The sequence below is a fragment of the Centruroides vittatus genome, unplaced genomic scaffold (assembly GCF_030686945.1).
Source record: "Centruroides vittatus isolate TY-2023 unplaced genomic scaffold, ASM3068694v2 contig_1175, whole genome shotgun sequence".
NCBI classification, from domain to species: Eukaryota; Metazoa; Arthropoda; class Arachnida; order Scorpiones; family Buthidae; genus Centruroides; species Centruroides vittatus.
The window spans coordinates 20411-39095 of NW_027120753.1; the positions used below are offsets into that span (position 1 = coordinate 20411).

The following is an 18685-nucleotide window of genomic DNA, read 5'->3' on the forward strand; positions in this document are numbered from 1 at the left end:
TGATTAATCATTTACCATCCTCTCTGCTGGGAAGAGGTCAACGACTACTTTTAGTCGAATTAACTTTAACCTTTATCCACAACAGCCCTTTCTTTCTATAGGACCAGCGGCATTCGAATAGGAAAATTACATAATATAAAGTTACGGAGCAGCACGAAATATGTTTTTTAAGTGGTCTTCGACAGTGCAGAGTTTAAATATTTCGTTAGTTTTTTCCGAAATTTGATTGGTTGGCAGATTACCGTTCGATATTCGGCTGTGAATCGACTTGGAGGTCCGAATAGAGGTACTAACAATGTCTTAAAAAGCTCCTTTCTCAACACGAAACGAGCAATTAAAGATCTCGATTAAACAATGAAATTTTTTTTTTTTTGTATTGGTGCTTGACGAAGAGATTATCGGATGGTTTTTTTGTCAACCTGGGAATAACTTTCACCCTCCGGTTTCATTCGTACTCGCCGAGATTCACCTTTTTTCCCGAAATTTTTGGCCGAAGCTGTGCCGCACGCCCCGGGGCCGTCGATTCGCAACGTCCGTCATCGAGGGACAGAAGGAAGAACTACTTACGGAACGTTGGATTCTTGTGTGGACTTTTAGCTCGCTCCCCCGAGCTGGGTTACGTCGAAACGTTGTAAGAAACTTTTGTAATATTAAACGGTTTTAAGATGGAAAGCCCTTCTCAGTGAGTCTTTCCTTTCCCACACGACAGTATTGACCGCTCGATTGTCGTACATTTTTCCACCCAAGCGGGTAACCTCACACTTGCGTTTTGTTCCTTATTCGCGCCTATTTTTTGTTAGGCACACAAAATGATGTTCTTGTTTTTGACCACTAGGATAAATTTCGTGAAGCGTGCTCAGCGCCATAAGAGATCACGGACACTGTCACTTTAATACCTCTGTACATCGACATGGACTCATATTTTTTACATTTAAATGGACTCTCGTTACATTGTTGGATTCCTCATCGCAATTAACGGAAAATGACAAAGTTTTATCAAAATCGGCTCATTAAATTTTGAGATCGAACACAATTCTGTAAGCCACACAGAAGAGGCTTCGCTAAGTCCCGCCTTAATTAAAGTGAGCGGTCGTTTTTTTTTATTAACTCTTTCCGCCCTGTGGGCACTAAGAGGGCCTCTTATAGACGGCCCATTATGGGTTCGGCCAGGCCCACAATGGGGCGACCGGGTGGTGAGGGACGGGGCCCGACATATCCGAACGGACCACTCCCCGAAAAATTCCTGGGGATTATTCGACCCGTTCGGATTCGATCCCGGGTCCCCCAGAGCGGTAGGCTGCCACCTTGACCGCTCGGCCATCCGGCCAGTAAGCGGTCGTTATGAGTAAACATTATGGGCATTTTGACTTTCATAAAAAAACAGCTCTACTCCATTAAAAATTATTTATTTTTGTGAATTATTATAGACCTAAGTCATACACGTAATGTTATTAAAGTGCCATGTTTGACTCTTAATATCTCAAAAAGCGATGAACCAATTTGGATGAAGTTTAACATATTTAGTATCCATGATGAGTACTATGGACCTCTTCAATTTTGAACAAATTTGTTGAATCGTTTTGGACTTACCCAATAGGCATTTTGTCTCCTAGATTTACGAGATAATGACACCAAGCTTCATAAAGTCCGACCCACTCCAGATACGACAACGTCTATCTTTCTACCCCCTTGACCATTAACCACCAAAATTTAATAGCACAAATTCCCCCTAAATACAAATCTCCATGCAAGATTTCAGAAATTTTCGGCGAAAGGCACAGGAGTTATTAAGCTTTCAAATTGGGTGAACAAAATCGTGCACCCCGCACATCCATAAACTAGCATATATATATATATAAAAATCCAGCAATGAGAGTTAACTAACTTTCGTAACTTTCTCGGGTGTTATGAGTTTTTATTAAAAATAGAACTTTTATATTATTAACAGAGCTGGTTGCTGTACTTGTAACACAACACGCTTGCTCGCAAGCAAGATGGCCACCGAACTATAGCTATTGGGGTTTCACATTTGGAGGCGAATATCTTGGGAAGGGTCGTATGTCGGACTCTTCATTCCTTACCGATAAATATCGTTAGAATGTCTGACCAGTGTTGGGTGTACAGTACATTAAACTTAGCGAAGCGTGCATGACTTCCGAAAGTATGCCGATTTCGGTGGACTATATCACGCGAAGGGTCACCTAGAGGTATACAGTGGTACTGTACCTCGTATAACGTACGCCTCGAATAATGGACTTTCTGTTTGGCCGTTACGTGACTCGAGCAACGGACTGGCTGCGAACAACGAACTTTCCGGCATAATTGGTGACTGCTCCATGGGTGCGTTCTTTAACCCTAGATAAATAAACTTAATTCTCAGTTACATTATAACTACACATTCGTCGAGCGGACTTACGCATTAAAAAACGTTAATATCAATAAAATTGTTTAATAAAAATAGGAACTTGTTACATGGCACAATAGTATGGGTAAATAGGAACTAAATAAGAACAAAATATTTAGAAAATAAAATTACACACAGTTGCTACATATGTCCAAATTATGGGGGCCGCAAATTGCATTCTTGCATTTCATGCAACAGTGTTTTGTCATTCGTCGAGCTTTCGATGGACAGAAATAGCATATTTTACGCGGATTCGACGCAGAATGAGTATGAGAATGAAAAAAAAAACATCCCGTATCAACCTATAAAACAATAAAAATAAAAACAAATGTAATGCACAGGTACTATAAATACCATTGCAAAAAAGTTACGTAGCAACTAAATTTTCGTCGAGCGGACTACGGGATGGCCGTAACTCAATTTCTAATTGACGTGTAAACACAATTGCATCACACATTGCACTGTTTATTCAAATTATTAAGGTAGAAAAAGAATGACCGGCATGGGGCGCGGGGAAGTTTGAGAATTTCACTTTCGAGCGGAGGTGCGTCGTCGCGTCGACGAATGATTAGTTATCTAGGGTTAATAGCGGTCGCACTGCGTCTCCGCTACTACGGGAGTGCGCTGCTGTTTGTAGGCATTTAGGAACGACGGTGAAAGAAAGAAAGATGGCGGCGCCCGCACTATCGATAGTATCGTGATGGAGGAATCTATAATTCTAAACTATGAGCTTTAAAAAGGCAAAAGAATGACCCAATTGTAAAATTTAACCATAAAATGGATTATTTGTTGAAAGAGCATTCAAAATATCCTCGAGAAAAAATTCGTAAAGACACATCACCGCGTGCGCTAACTCCCGCTTTCAGTTTCTAAATTCTCATTCATAAAACCACGTAATGGACCCGGAAACGAAACTATCTGAGCCATGTTGTTTTCCACCGTATAAATTACTGCTACGAGCGACCGTTTTTGCCGTTCGACGGCGCGCACTCCCACCGGAATTTAGGAACGCGTTCCGCAGGAATTTTTAAACGGATGTCGCTCGCGCAGAGTTACGCGGAGGAATAAAAGAACGCACCCCATGTTCATTTTTTAATGATACAGTACGGTTATTTTATGCTGCGGAACGAATTAGATGTTTTAACATGTATTTCTATGGGAAAATGCGTTTCGTATAACGGACGTGCACCTGGAACGGATTAAGTACGTTATACGAGGTACCACTGTAATTCCTTTAACTTTTCGCTATGGACATGATTTATAGCTGTTATGGCCCCAACATTGTCACGCACATCCGCAATCTTACCAAAAGACAATTTCGTATTATTACAAAAGCAAAATAATTAAAATTTCACTAATGTCAAAGCAAACTCTTACAAATAGATTCAAACATCGGGGGAGTTATTTAACATTGTTGCCAATCCAAAATTTCAAAAATAGCCATCTTTGTTCCTATTATTTTCAATAGCTAGGCCGTTTAGTAATTTGATACCTATCGCTAGTTTTTTCGAACTGTCCCGTGGACACTAAGAGGGACTTTTAGTTATAAGCCCATTATGGGTTCGGCCAGGCCCATAATGGATCAGCAGTATACTACCACCCTGGCCATCTGTATAGCTATTGTTCATAAATCTACTACATCCAGTGATACATTATTAACAATGTGTTTTCAAAATATTTTTATTTTTTAACAGTTTTGTATAAAATTTATATAAATAATTCAACAGATAAGTTACTCAAAACATAAAAACTTCTGTCCCTTTGAATAATCCAAGTGGTTTTTCAAAATTTAAGGGAACATCCCTGAATTCTTTACTTATTTCTTTCTCAAACAACTGAAAATACAAATAAATGATGAAACATTATATATATGAAATAATGTATAAGAACTATAAACATATTGTTTCATATAATTGGAAAACAAGTAATTTTATTTTAAGATTGTTAATATGACTTTAAAACAGCAGTTCCCAACTATCGGAGAATTATAAAAAGTTTCGAAACTGACAATTTTTATTGATCATAAATAAAATAATAAATCAAAAATTATTTATTGAAAAAAAATAATAGAAAAACAATTATTATTAATTTAAACTGGTAATTACCGTGAATAATTTTAATTTTCGTAGATGTGGGATCTCAATTAATGGTGGGAAAATCAAATGCATTTGAGTTTTTTGAAAACTGCTAAATGAACATTCAAATATTGCTAACCCCTAACCAATAGTTTCTCTGATAAGAATGAACACTTTAGTATTTGAAAACAAAGAACTGAATGCTCGGGAAAAACATCAAATACACGGTTTGACTTTCTTACCATTAGACTCCACAAATGCGAACCGAGCAGTGTCTGAGCACAGATTCCCTTTTCCTATGGAATATTAAAGATCTTTGAAACTTTGTTCGAATACATTTTTTAAATACAACTTCCAAACTATTAATTAATGCTCAAAAAAAAAAATTTTTATCACAGAATCCAAAATTTCTAATAGTTGAACACTAAAGTTCCTCAGAAGACAAGTTGAAACTGCTGCTTTAAAACAATATACTTAGTGCTTTAATTTATTATTTTAAAAAAATTACAATTAAATTTCTTTTCAGTATATATTCATCCTGCTTAGTAATAGAATCTTTTCTCTTGGAATAACTTTCATTAGCAAATAATGTTATGAATTATCAATGTAAAATTATTCTTACACAAATTTAAATAAGATTATTTTTATGAGAAAGGAAAGCAGAGAATAATTTTATCATAAATATATGGAGGGAATTGTATATTATATATATATGTAAGTATGTGTGTGTGCGCACATGTGTGTAACCATGATTCTAAATGCAACTAAATAAACTGGTGAGAACAAAATAAAATAAATAAAATTCTATTCATCTAAATATAATATGTTTTTAATTAAATATTAAACATAAATAATATACAATTGAAAGTATATTATGATTAAAAAAAAACTAAGATTTTTTATATTAAAGTTTTGCAGTATCAGTTACAATAATTTTACCAGATGAGTTATAATAATTTATAACATGTAATGAACAATTATTTATTGTAACATTGTCACAATTTCAGGCTGCAATTTTTAATCATATTTTTAATTTTTTTTTATTTAAAATATATATTCTCTACCTCAAATTAGTAGTGTCTTGCCCCTGTACATCATTCTTTTCCTGTTAGCAATAATTTGTGCTGATCATGTATCTAATTCCTTTCAGGGAAAAACTTTTGAATTAAAATAATGTGACTTTGAGTGCAAACAAGTAGTTTGTATATAGTTAATTGGGCCTCTTGACCCTAAGCTTTCCATATCTGGTCCCGACTTTCATCTGCCTAACTCCATTCTCGAAATTAAGAAAGGACAGACAGACATACAAATGGACAACAATGAGAATTTATGGGTCTACAATTTTTTCAAATTGCATCCCAAAAAGCAGAATACCTGCACTTTCATCTATTTGACATATCAAAATGTAGTGTATAAATAGCAAAAATTATAATGAAAAGACTAAAAATTCCATTTTTTTAATGCAATAATATTAAAAAGAGAGGATTACTTACTGTTGAAAGTGAGAACAAAATTACTGGTCAAATGTCTGGTAAAATGAGGACTGACGAGGGGTAAATAGGCCAAAATTCATTTTCCTTTTAGATAATAAAATCTGTATAATCAATTACTTAGTGTTCCTGTATAATCAATTCTCTACAGCAATTTTGTGCTCACTTTCAATGATCTAAAGAAAAGAAAAACAACAAAGAGAACAAGATGCAATCAAGTACAAAATTACTTACATTTAATTTTCAAACAAAAATATAAAAAATAATATTACCTCATGTGAATCTAGTTCATAAAATTCTGATAAATCACTCTCCATTTTTGGAAGAGGTTTATTTATAAACCTGGCTTTAATAGCAACTTCTGGATGCCAATGAGATTGAAGTGTCTGTAATAATAAATATAAAACTGTATATAAAATACACAAGAATATATCAATAGTTATTAAATTTTTTTTTCCTTACTTTAATTTCCCACAATGAACTTTCTAATGCTTTACATTTTAAAGGATCAGGTTCATCCATAATGTAAGGATCATCAGTAACTAAATGATATATACATATGCCCAGATTTTTTTTATTTAGAATGATAAAATTATTTCAGCTATCAAAAAATTTTTCTACTTACTTTCCACATCACTTGGATTATTGATTAAAATCTGTAATTGGTGACGAATCAGAAGATTACGAATAAAAGGTATGACTACAAATAATGAAGAAGCAGGTATTATCAAGCACAATCTTGATAAACGTTTTATAAATGCAGCGACCAGATATTCAGGAATGTGACTGAAATTTTTAAAAATTATTGTTTTAATTATAGTAACCAAAACAATTATCATCATTCTTTCTTTCATCCTGGTAAATTAGAAAATCCATCAACAATAATAACTAAATTAGAAATTATTTTATGTTTGTAGTTAATATAAAGCAAATAAACATATTATTTTGAATACGATTGATTAAAAACAGCATTTAAATGACTGATTTTGTATCTTTTAATAAACAACTCAAATAAAAATTAGCATTTGGATTTTGAACAAATTTGCATTAATAAGATTTTAATAAGATCTGAGTTTGTCTGAGGTGAAATTAATTAAATCTGAACAAAAAAAAAAAATATTTCATGGATGTGTGCGCGCTGTACTATTTTGCTTAATATCTCTGGATGGGGTAAAGATTAAGTAACAAAATTTGGCTTGAAAGCTTGTATATGAGGGACATTAATGCTGTTAAATTTTGGTAGTTAAAGGTTGAGGGGGTGGGGAGATAAAGGAGGTCGTGTATACGCATGACCTCCTTTATCTCCCCACCCCCTTGACCTTATGCAGTCAGACTTAATGATGATTTTACTCATTATTAACATTTATTCTTCTTTTTTTTTATTTATAAAAACTTATCCATACTCTCAAAATTAAATTTTTTGCCATTTTATAGTAATTAAGGAAGTATTTTTAACAAAATCTCATAACAGATGGTGTCACACACAATTATGCAACTTGCTGCTTGATTTTTAATCCACAATTTGTATACTTGAGTGAAATATCATTATCACTAAACACTATTTTCTTCACAATATGAAATATCTTTTCTTTATGAATTTTGTTAGTATACCATTTGAAATGTCATGAATACAGGCTATTCAAACTGATAGAACTATTACTTTTTGACTGTCTTGTTAGTAATTTGCTTAACTCATCCAATTTTACAAACATATCTTAAGATATTGTAGGTAAACTTTCTTTCTGTCTAGTTTAATTCAGATAGACATTAACTTCATACACACAACATTTATACTGTATGTATTGCTTTGTTTATTAATTATATTGATCATTTAGTTAGTAGGAAAAAATTCATTTTATTTTTGTATATACAATAAAAAAATTAGAAATTTTAAATATTTTAACTAATAAAATTTTACAAAGGGAATACTTACGTTGAACTTAAGAATACATCAGCAAGAAAGAAAAAGTTTGCTTTGTACTGCGAATAGAAAACAGAAGCATCAAATAATGCATAGAGTTTCTTGTAAAAATCTGGATATTCTCTGAAAATAAAAGAAATAAAATTATTAGAGTACAATAAAAAAAAGACACTTTTTTGTAGTAGAAAAATATATTGACTCAACTAGATGAATCGTCAGAAATAACGCAATATTCCAATATTATCTGTAATTTGATATTGCTCTCATATATTGTAAATGTAAATTCTGAAATCATGACAACTAAACTAGATATTCTTAACATAACAATGCATAATAATTTTAATTAAAAAATAAATTTAAGAGTGAATGATTTATGTTGATGCTGGTAAAATACGTCTTCATCAATGATTGGTCCGTAAAGATGGCTAGAAGTATGCTGTACCCAAAAAATCTTGCATTTAAAAAAATAAAATCAGTTTTTGAAGTTTCTGGTCATCTTATAATATTTTATTCAAATAATTCTCTGAAGGAGTATAATACTAAATTTTTATCATTTTTAATACATCTTATTAACATGGATGTAACTAGGATGAATATATAATGACTTTTTGCATAAAATCTAACATGTAACAGTTTAATAATAATTAGAATTCAGATGTTGATAACTTTTTCATTTTTGAAGAAACCTTATGATTTCAGCATCAATACATGCACTAACCCAAATGAAAGTGACTAATTATCTGTGAATGAACAAATTCATGGTATATATTTTATGCTAAATATTTACTTGTATAATCAGCTTACTAAAATGTTTTATTCTAGTTTTAAAATAAGTAACAGATAACAGAAAAAACAAAAGCTAATTAATATTTATAACACAAAAACTTACATTGGCTACAGAAACTTCTTAACTATACATGCATAACTCACCAATATAATAAATTACGTTATAGATCACTGTTCTAAAGCAAATATCACCTTAAAGTAAAACATAGTCTTTTTTTCCACATGCCAGTGCATATAAAAGTCCAAGAACATATTTACACTATTATTTATTAAGCACGCAAAAGCACTAGATCTAAAAAGAGATGAAAAAGTAAAAATAAAAAAAATCCCTCAGAACTCTTAAGAGCAAAGGAAAATAATAAACATGAATATACTGTACTTACTCAAATAGCCCATTTCTAAGTAATCCACACACCCCATTTTTTTAGATACTGGTTTTAAAAAAAGGAAAAACTTAACCAATTTAATTTATTACATATTTAACAAATTTTTCCAATTTACAGCTGTAACACAATAGCAATCTTCATGCTTGCTGTTTTATAGCATTCAATATGGCATTGCCCAATTTACAAATCTACACGATATTAAAAGATACAAATACCAAGGAAAAAAATAAATTATTTATATCAGCAATCTGTAGTAATGTATTTTATAATGAATTAACTGAATGAAAGTAAGACTTCTTTATCTTGTTTAATTCAAATCAAATCTAATGGACCAATAACTTAAACTAAAAGATAATGTAGGAATAAAGATTATTTACTGTCACTCTCAATTGTATATTTAACTTACTTAATTTATCATCTTCAAAAAATTAGTAATACAAAAATGTTTGATAACAGTGCTCATAATTATTAACTATAGAGAGTCACTGTATCAAAGTCATTCAGTTGATAAGTAAAATTTATCACCAGCAATGTAAGCAAAATGCTTAGTAACTAGAAGCACCATGAACTTCATGGGTTGTGTCACTGAGTTTGTTTTGAATAAATTGCACACTCCAACATTTTGTAATAATTTTTTTGGAAAGTGTGCCTGTCATTTGAGTAAATACTGAAAAACACCATATCAGTGAAGTGTGTTAAAATGAACCATATCTATATTAGAAATGACAAATAAATTAACAGAAGATAATTACAATTATTAGAATGTAAAACTAGTGAAAAAGTTAACTGGCTAATGTCTCTATCAAGAGATCGAATGTAAGTTTTTTTTTTGCAAGCTATTGATGATTGAGTCCTTAAGAACAAGCTATTGAGAGTTCTGTAACACTTGAGATAAATATCCTGAATTTATTAAATAGTTGACTATTTTTTTAATTTGATTTTGCTTCAGATAATTTGATCACATTTTTATTTATTTATTGGTTATGACATTTAAATCTTTCAGTCTAAATCTCCATGCATTCACATACACCATCTCATAGTTTAATTTCTTATTGTTAGTAAGAATTTTGAATATGCTTGCTTGTTTAGAATTCTGGATATTTTCTTTTCTATTTTTGATGATGTCTCTAATGGTGACAATGTTTTATGATCTTAGTAGGTTGCAGGCCTGCAACCTATTAAGATCTTATATAAAAGTTTTCTCATACCTCACAAAACCTCTCATATAAAAAGCTCAAAGAGTAAAGATTTTTTAAAATCCATCTGCAATCATTTTGCCCTCTAAACTGTATCTTATTCTCTTGGCAAGATTTGAGCCTGATTAAAAAACTGCTTTTGTAAAACATGATAACATTTAACAGAAGAGATTTTGTAAGAGAAAGTGTTTACTACAAACAGGGATATATGCTAAAAGTGAGTGCAGATTTATTATATAATGAAGTAACTATTCTTTCATTCTTTTTGGTAATTTTCATGTCTAGAAAATCAATCTGTGCATCTCACACATGATCAAGTGTTAATGTAAAATGTAATGCCAAGCTTATAAATAAAAATCTTGGATGATTTTAGTATATTTCCTAGATATTCCAAATAATTAGCAAGCAATTCAAGTAATACAACTTACATACCATGTTTTAGTTATATTTCTGGAAGATGGAGGATGTCTCTCAGCAAAATCTAAAAGCAATTCCACAAACTAGATCACCACTAAGTATATTATTAGTGTGCCTCTAGTTTGTCCCTATACAGATCTGTCAAATAATAAAATGAAAAAACTACTGTGATTAAGTATTCTGGAATCTCTGTTTCATTTTCTCAGATTGAGTGTCTTACTCGCTTACTTTTATTGTAAGTAAATGCCTCCAAATCAAATGATAAGAACAATTTTTACTATCCACAAACTAAATTCAGTTACCTGGATTGAATTTTTGAGAAATTTTTAATACTTCCAAAGAATTCTTAGTTTGTATGCACTTTTATTTTCCTGTTGGTTTTCAGAAACCAGTTCTAATTATGAAGCTAAACATTTTTTAACTACTGGTCTGAACAGTTATCTTTCTTCATGTGCTGTTATAAATTCATATAAATTAAGATATCCATTATTTTATTGTGATATCTTTCAGCAGTTTACCTTTTATTTACTATTTTTAATATTGCTACAGAGTCTATATTGATTAGTGTAAATTTTTGCATTGGTATATATGTTTATTTTATTATCTGTTATTTATCCTATAGCTAGGATAAAATATTTACATAAGCTGATCTATACAGATAGGTTGATGCACTCCACAATCAGTCTGAGTTTGTTTAATCATTGTTAAAACATAAATGATTAACCATTTCTAATTGAAGTTATTCTGTTACTAATTCTAAAGCTATAGTCATTTAAAAAATATTTTATAAGCATCTAAAACTTGACTCTTCTCTCAGATCATACATTCCCATGATGATCTATTCATTTATGATATTACATGATAAAATAACTTATTAATTCAATTTAATACATTTAACATTTTAATGATATACTTACAAATTGTAATTCTGCATTAGAGTAAATATTCCATTTAAAGCTAAAAGACTGATAGAACCACCTGTGAATATATACATATATATATGTTTAAATTATTTTAAGATATGAAAAAGAACATTTTAAATTATCTCAAATGATTTACGCTTAAATAATAATATTTTTAGATTGTTATTTAACTTAATTTTCAATATTACATAAGTTCAATTTAAAAGAAACATTAAAATTCCATTAAATGTTTTGTTTTAACAGAGTTTTTTTTCACTCACAGTACACATTGAATAGGAGAAAACTAAGATATTAGAGAAAATTAAAAAAGAGAGGAAACATAGATCATACAGGATATAGATGTATGAAAACAGTTTCGAAAATCAGGTGATCAATAGCAGGAATTCTGATTCTGTTTTGTGTGTGTAAACGAGTCCTAATCACTAGTGTTTGGGAGGTTGTCCCGAGATTGTTAAAATAAGCAAACACTGTAAAAAAATAAGAGAAAAATGTTTTAATCCTATAAATAGAATACCCTAGAAAAACAATAGACTTCTTTCCTTGGAAAGTTCAACAATTCAAAACTTTAAATCTTCAGAATAGGATTGAAAGAAAGTGGTGGAAATTTTATAGAACATTTTCAAGATTGAATGTGAAAATGACTTTAAAAAATAAATATTTCTTATATATGGATGGGCATAAATCAAACATGCTTGTGATTTAAAACTGTCAAAACTGTATATGTTAATTATGACTACAAAAATAAAAAGTAAATTTGATCGATAATTTTTATAACAATTTGAGTTTTTAAGAGTTTTCATCATTTTACTTTATTATTTACTATAAGGCACCAAGTATGTTTATTGAATATATACATTTATGCAATCTGTAATACAACATGCAGTCTTATGAAATTCAAACTTTAACAATTCCACTCTCCATCGATTACACTTATGAGTTTCTCCGAATAATCATTGTGGGAATGGATTAAAACTATACTGGGCTCTCGTGTGATTTTGGAATTTCGTTTGTTTTGTTAAGCTACAGCAACATAACACTTGGGTGATCTGCCTAGGGGATGCCTTTCGGGAGGTCTTTTTAAGGGTAACTGGCCCCTAGTCAAGCATTACACGTGGATAAAATCCAGAAAACTGCACGTGGCCAGCCCGTCCTGGCGAGGTGTGAACCATGCCCCAACTCCCAGTGTTCAGATAACGAAACTGCTTGGCAACTGATGGATCAATTTTGGAATTTCAATTTGAAACAATTGAAAAGCTTTGCTTTTCCTATTGCTGTTCACCTTTATTCCTGACAATACACAAGAACAATTCAAACAACCCAGATAAAATAGTTTTGTTTTTAAACACAAGAGGGCGAACATCCAGTAAAAATGCAAATACATGATTGACAAAAATTATTGCAAAAAATCCTTTGCTTGTGCATATCGAATGACCTAGGTTTTTGAAGTAGTGAAAAATAACTAAAATCTTCATCTTATATGCGAGTAAATACGGTATATTATATTATTCCTTTAACTTTATACAAGGTGTGGATAGTAAGTTTGGGGATTGAATTTATTAAATAATGATTTAATTTAGTGTCAGTCTTCAAAATACACTCTTTTCCTGATCTACACAAATTTTCGCATGCTCTAGTAATATATGTATATCCTTATAAAAAGAAATTTTGGAATGCTGTTTAGTTACCTTTGTACAATTCTTGGTTTTCTGAAATTGTCTTCCTTTCAGAGAAAATTTAAATTTGGAGGACAGGAGCCCCAAACTGGCAAGCACAAACCGACCACTTTCCAGCTCCAAAAAAAAAAAACTGCTTTGAAAGGAACATAATTTCATTCAATTTCAGTAAACCAAAAGGCTGTATAGAGGTAAGTAATCAGCATTCCAAAAACATCCTTTCTTTTTGGAATGCAATTAGGCATACATAAATTACTACAACAGTGGTTCTCAACCCGTGTTTTGCATGCAAACTTGTCCTGAGCGTTTCACAAAAAATTAAATAAACCTAGTTTTTATTGTAAATGTATTCCCATGTACTACAACAACATATTATTTTATTTGTAAACAATTCCATGTTTACAATTTTATTCAATACAAAAAAGTTTATTAGTTTATTGTTTAATGAGAATAGTAAATATGAAATTGCTTATCAATTTTTGAATAAATTGATGCTAATGTTCTGAATAATAATAAGTATATAAATGATATTCCATAGCCTCAGAAAGACTGTGAACTACTGTACTAGTGTGCAAAAATCTGCATAGATCAAGGAGGAGTGTATTTTTAAAACTGATAATAAACAATCATTCCTGTCAAAAACTTTTTTATAAATACAATCCTTTAACTTACTAGATTCACCTTGTGAATCATTTAGAAGGTATTAAATAAATTGATAATCCTTATTTAAAATATTTAAATAAGCAATATTAAATTGTGATAAATAGTATTTAAAGTCAAAAGATTTAGTCTTCATAAAAGTTTTAATTGACTTTTCCTGAACATTAGTAATTTATATTGCACAAAAGTATATTTTCTTCCCAAAACATGAACAATACATTTTGCACAAGTACTTTATTTTTTGATATTATTCTACACAATATGCATTTAAATATTCTGAATCCCTACTCAGTTTCAGAGAGGCACCTTTAAACAAATTTTTTAAGTCACAAATATTTAAAAAGTTTTCTGATACAATCGGCTTCTTTCAACTCAATAATCCTTCCCCTCTCAAATTCGGTTAGTTGTTCATATGGTTATTAATTGCAACGTAAAGGCATCACTAGTGATACAGTATCCCTCTGCAATCAGGTAAACTGCAGAAAGGATGCCTTTTTGCTCTTGTTTTACAGGCCAAGAGGGACACACTTTAATGCCCTCTACTGGCATTACACAATGAGTCATCAGGCAATAACTAATCATTTTCATATCCACTTGAGACTTATCTGCATGCCAAGTTTTGCAGCGATACGGCTTCTTCTTGGTGGACTAATTTTTATGGCAATGAGCATATATTTACTTAAAATTTTTTAATTGTTTAATAACTTCTAAATGATACATCATACAAAGTGTCTTCATTCAATAAGTTATTAGCCTCTTTCACCATCCCAATTGGAAATTTTTTTGTAAGTCATGCTGTAATTTGTAGAGCATGTCCCCTACAAGTTTACAAATTTATTCAATTGATGTGATAGATAATTATGCTTTTATACAAATATACACAGTCTTCCAGTTTAATCTAAATTAATTAATTAAATATTATAATTATTTATTTTAATATGAGATGGTGCCTAATGCTTCACTCTAGTGCCAAATTCATTTCTAATTTATAATCATTATATCAAAATTTAGCCCGATCATTTACGACAGTTATCGGTGTATATTTTATATATGCTTTTATTTAAATTTCTGACAATAGTTACCTTTCACAGTGTGAGTAGTTTTAATTTGAGGATTGGATGTATTTGCAATATTTTAACTTTGTTTTTAAATTTATACAAAAATTTGTACCATACATTTAGCAACAATAATGCAACAATAATACATCACTGATAAGCATTATTTTAAAGTCTTGATATAGTGAAACCTTCAGACAGTCTGTTGAGAGTTTACTACATCAAGAGTCCACTGTATATAAAATTAGTTTAGATATATGCAGAAAACTAAAGTAAAACATACAACATTAGTCTTCTATTATAAAATAAATGAAGGAAGTCAAGATTTATAAAGTTTTATCGTACAAGTTTAAAATTTAATAAATTGTATAAAAATTTAAAATCATACATACCAGCATTATATGCTTTAGTTAGAAAATCAGCTAGAAGAAGAGGATTTGTAAAATCAGAAATGACGTTTTGATCTAAAATCGTTAAAACTTTTTTATACAATTTTGGAGTTAACTGAAATTTATAAAAAATAAATATTAAAATGTTATGATTCTACAAATATTAATATTTAATAGATTAGCCAAATTTAAAACATTTTGAGAACTTTAATATAAACTCATAAAATGTTATTATATATAATAGTTGTAAAAAACAAAAAAATAAATATTGCACAGTTTTTTACATGATTAGAGTACTTTTAAATTAAATCATTTTTACATTAACAATGCAATATTCTTATATAGTAAGTGTTAAATGTACAGTTTAATACATTGAATTATTTAATGTAAAATATACCTATTAATATGGCTTGACATAAATTTCATGAGTAAAATCCAGAGACACTGAGCGAAATATATGTGTATTCATTTTTGACCTGCCAATTTGTTCTTTTATAAATATTAAACTTTACAGCACAGTTTCTTTCAGGTACAATGGATACAAAAATAGTACAAGATGAAGAAGTTTCATTGTTCCCTCACATCTCCCTTGTAAAAAGCCAAAATAATATGTATGAAATACTGAAAGTACATCATCCCTCTAAATAAGTACTTTATTGATGATAATTTTGGAATCTTAAACATTTAGAAAAATATAATCATAGAAACCTATTATTAATTGTAAAGTAAAATCTGAATCAAAGCCTTTTTTCAAGCTAAGATAATTGTGCCACACACATTAACATTGATACATATAGAAAAAACTCTAAATGTTTTTGCATTTCTTGACATTTCAAGGTCCCCTAAGTCCCAAAAATGTAAAAAATATTGGGGTAGTCATTTATTGACCGATTGCCATACTTTTCCTGTTATGTATAACAGAGCCAGGAAAGTAAAAATAGGAGTCCACTACTTTGTTTTCGATATACAAAGGTGTTACAGTGATAATGTCCATGCCATTTGATGAGATGAGCACACCTAATGAAAAATAGGTACAAAACACTAATAAAACACAAGAACAAAGCAATTTGAATCAATTGCTTTGTTCTTGGTCAACTCTCCATATGTCTCCAGTGGGCACTGTGCCTTGGTACAATGAACTTTGCACCATACCAAGACAGTGCAAAATTCACCTGTCCATGTTCATCAGATACTGTACAAGAATCACCTTTTCAGTGTCTAACAGGTGCAAGAATGGCTTCTTTCCTTCTGGCTCTGCTTCAATTCTAGTGCAATACAACAAAGTTGCACAATATCCTAGTTTTAAAATACAGCTTAATTTTTCTCCCAATTACCACTTATAAATATTATGATTACCACGTTATAAAACTATTTTTATTGTTAAGGAATATAAACTCTAGAATTAATTAATGAAATGAATATATCAATAAGTAGTTATGTATTTATTTACATGCTAACTACATTTATATTTTGAAATTTTATATTATATGATTATAACACTTACGTGTTGTGGCATTACAGGAGTGGAGTCTTGGAGAATGAACTCGTCCGGCTTTAGAGAATGAACTTGTGCGGACGAGTTCATTCTCCAAGACTCCACTCCTGTAATGCCACAACACGTAAGTGTTATAATCATATAGTAAACGTTGGCGTAAAATGACATTGTATTATATAATTTTATATTAATTAAACAAAATATAATTTTCATATTTTGTATTGAATTGTAGTCAATACTTTAAAAAATTATAGTACTTACTTGGAATTTTAAAAATTCTAACCATATAGATGTAAACATTCTCCTCATATATTGAAAATCTATTGATACATTATTTTCATTATCTGTAAATAAAAAAAAGGAAAAAAACCAGTTTAATTTGAAGAAAATATTTCATACAAAAATTGTTGGACATGTGCACTGAAAGCGTAATTCCTGCTTATAAAAGAAAAAAATTATATAACAGGAAAACATCAAAGTAAATGCTTGTTAATGTATGGATATTAAGGCTATATAGATGGCCATGATTTTATTCTTTATAATGGAAAAGATCTACAGTGGATTACTTAGCATACATGAGGAATGATTCCTTGATTTATATTACCTATAATAAATTATACGGATCTGAACCTGGATCTTGTGTGATAAGAGCAAAACTTTACATGACTACCTAGCTGACAAAAACCGTTAGAAAGTAACTAATTTGTTTTTTAAAAAAATTTGTAATCACATACTGACATGCTAGTATACATCACAGCAACAAACTTTAACCAAAACTTTAACCATTTATATTTTTAATTTAGGAACATTTTTACAATTTATATATGTAATAAGTCTCTAGTCTTTCTGATGCACAAATTTAATTAATTTATTTTTTCTATCTGTTTCTATTTACTGTTTAAGTTTTTATATATATATATATATATAACTGATTGCAGTTCATATTAAGTTTATTTAAAACATTTCAGAAACGACAAATTATTGAAATGATAAGCAAAATTTTTAACAACAAAAAATATAAAAATAAACTAAATTTTTTACCTGAATTTATAAAAAGTTTTCTATTCAGATCATCATCTTTATTTTGTTTCCCTTCTTTCTTTGGTGAATTTAAATGAATTTTTGAAATTATTGTATAAATATTCTCTAAAAATATGGAATTGCTTTCCTATAGAAAGAATAAACAAGTCAATATTAATTATGCCTAAACTATATTAAATAGAAAGCAAATGTAATTTATACTATTACCTTTTTTAAATATAATACAGGATAAGTCAAAAGTCACTGAGCTCTGATTTTAATATATTTTATATTGGTGATGTTAACATGTGCTATAAATTTCTAAAATTATTGCCTTTCTCACATCTTTAAGAACATGTAAAGACAATAACAATGGCCCAAGTACTTAAATTAGCTTTGCAAAAAAATAAATTCCAAACTATGCCAGATGTCTCTCCTTGCATAGACATGTTGATATCCTGTGCATATTTTCTACTGATTCTCTGTCATAATGCAGTAGTGAAGACTATTCATATGCTCAGCCATGTTTCTTTCACAAGTACAGCATGTTTTCCTTTTGGAAGTGCATTTTGAAACCAAATCAGTGAGATTTCATTTTAAGTTTAGGTATACAATAAATAATTTCATTACCTAGTTTTGTGAAACTGGTAGCGTTACACAGGCAAAAAAGTGGATGCCTCACCATCCTAATCATTGCTGTGTTTGATGTCATTAATCAGAGATTTCAGCAGTCACCTAAAAAAACATTACATCATCTGGCACAGCAAACAGGATTATCATACAGTTCAACACTTA

General features: G+C 30.1%; 1 protein-coding gene across 2 annotated transcripts in view; it reads right to left on the minus strand.

The window, feature by feature from the left end:
- Positions 1–4068: 4068 nt before the first annotated feature.
- The window catches only part of LOC136982881 (nucleolar complex protein 4 homolog B), a 32231-nt gene continuing 17614 nt past the window's right edge, over positions 4069–18685 (minus strand). The window contains exons 6-14 of one of the 2 annotated variants that reach the window (XM_067279443.1): positions 17912–18038; positions 17132–17214; positions 15379–15490; positions 11593–11653; positions 7903–8013; positions 6595–6755; positions 6432–6511; positions 6242–6355; positions 4069–4239 (exon numbers count right to left, since the gene is read on the minus strand). In XM_067279443.1, the coding sequence (XP_067135544.1) occupies positions 4141–4239; positions 6242–6355; positions 6432–6511; positions 6595–6755; positions 7903–8013; positions 11593–11653; positions 15379–15490; positions 17132–17214; positions 17912–18038 (948 nt within the window). In that variant the 3' untranslated portion in view covers positions 4069–4140. Of the gene's footprint in view, positions 4240–6241; positions 6356–6431; positions 6512–6594; positions 6756–7902; positions 8014–11592; positions 11654–15378; positions 15497–17131; positions 17215–17911; positions 18039–18685 lie in introns of both variants that reach the window. The other variant, XM_067279434.1, reaches the window with a different exon arrangement.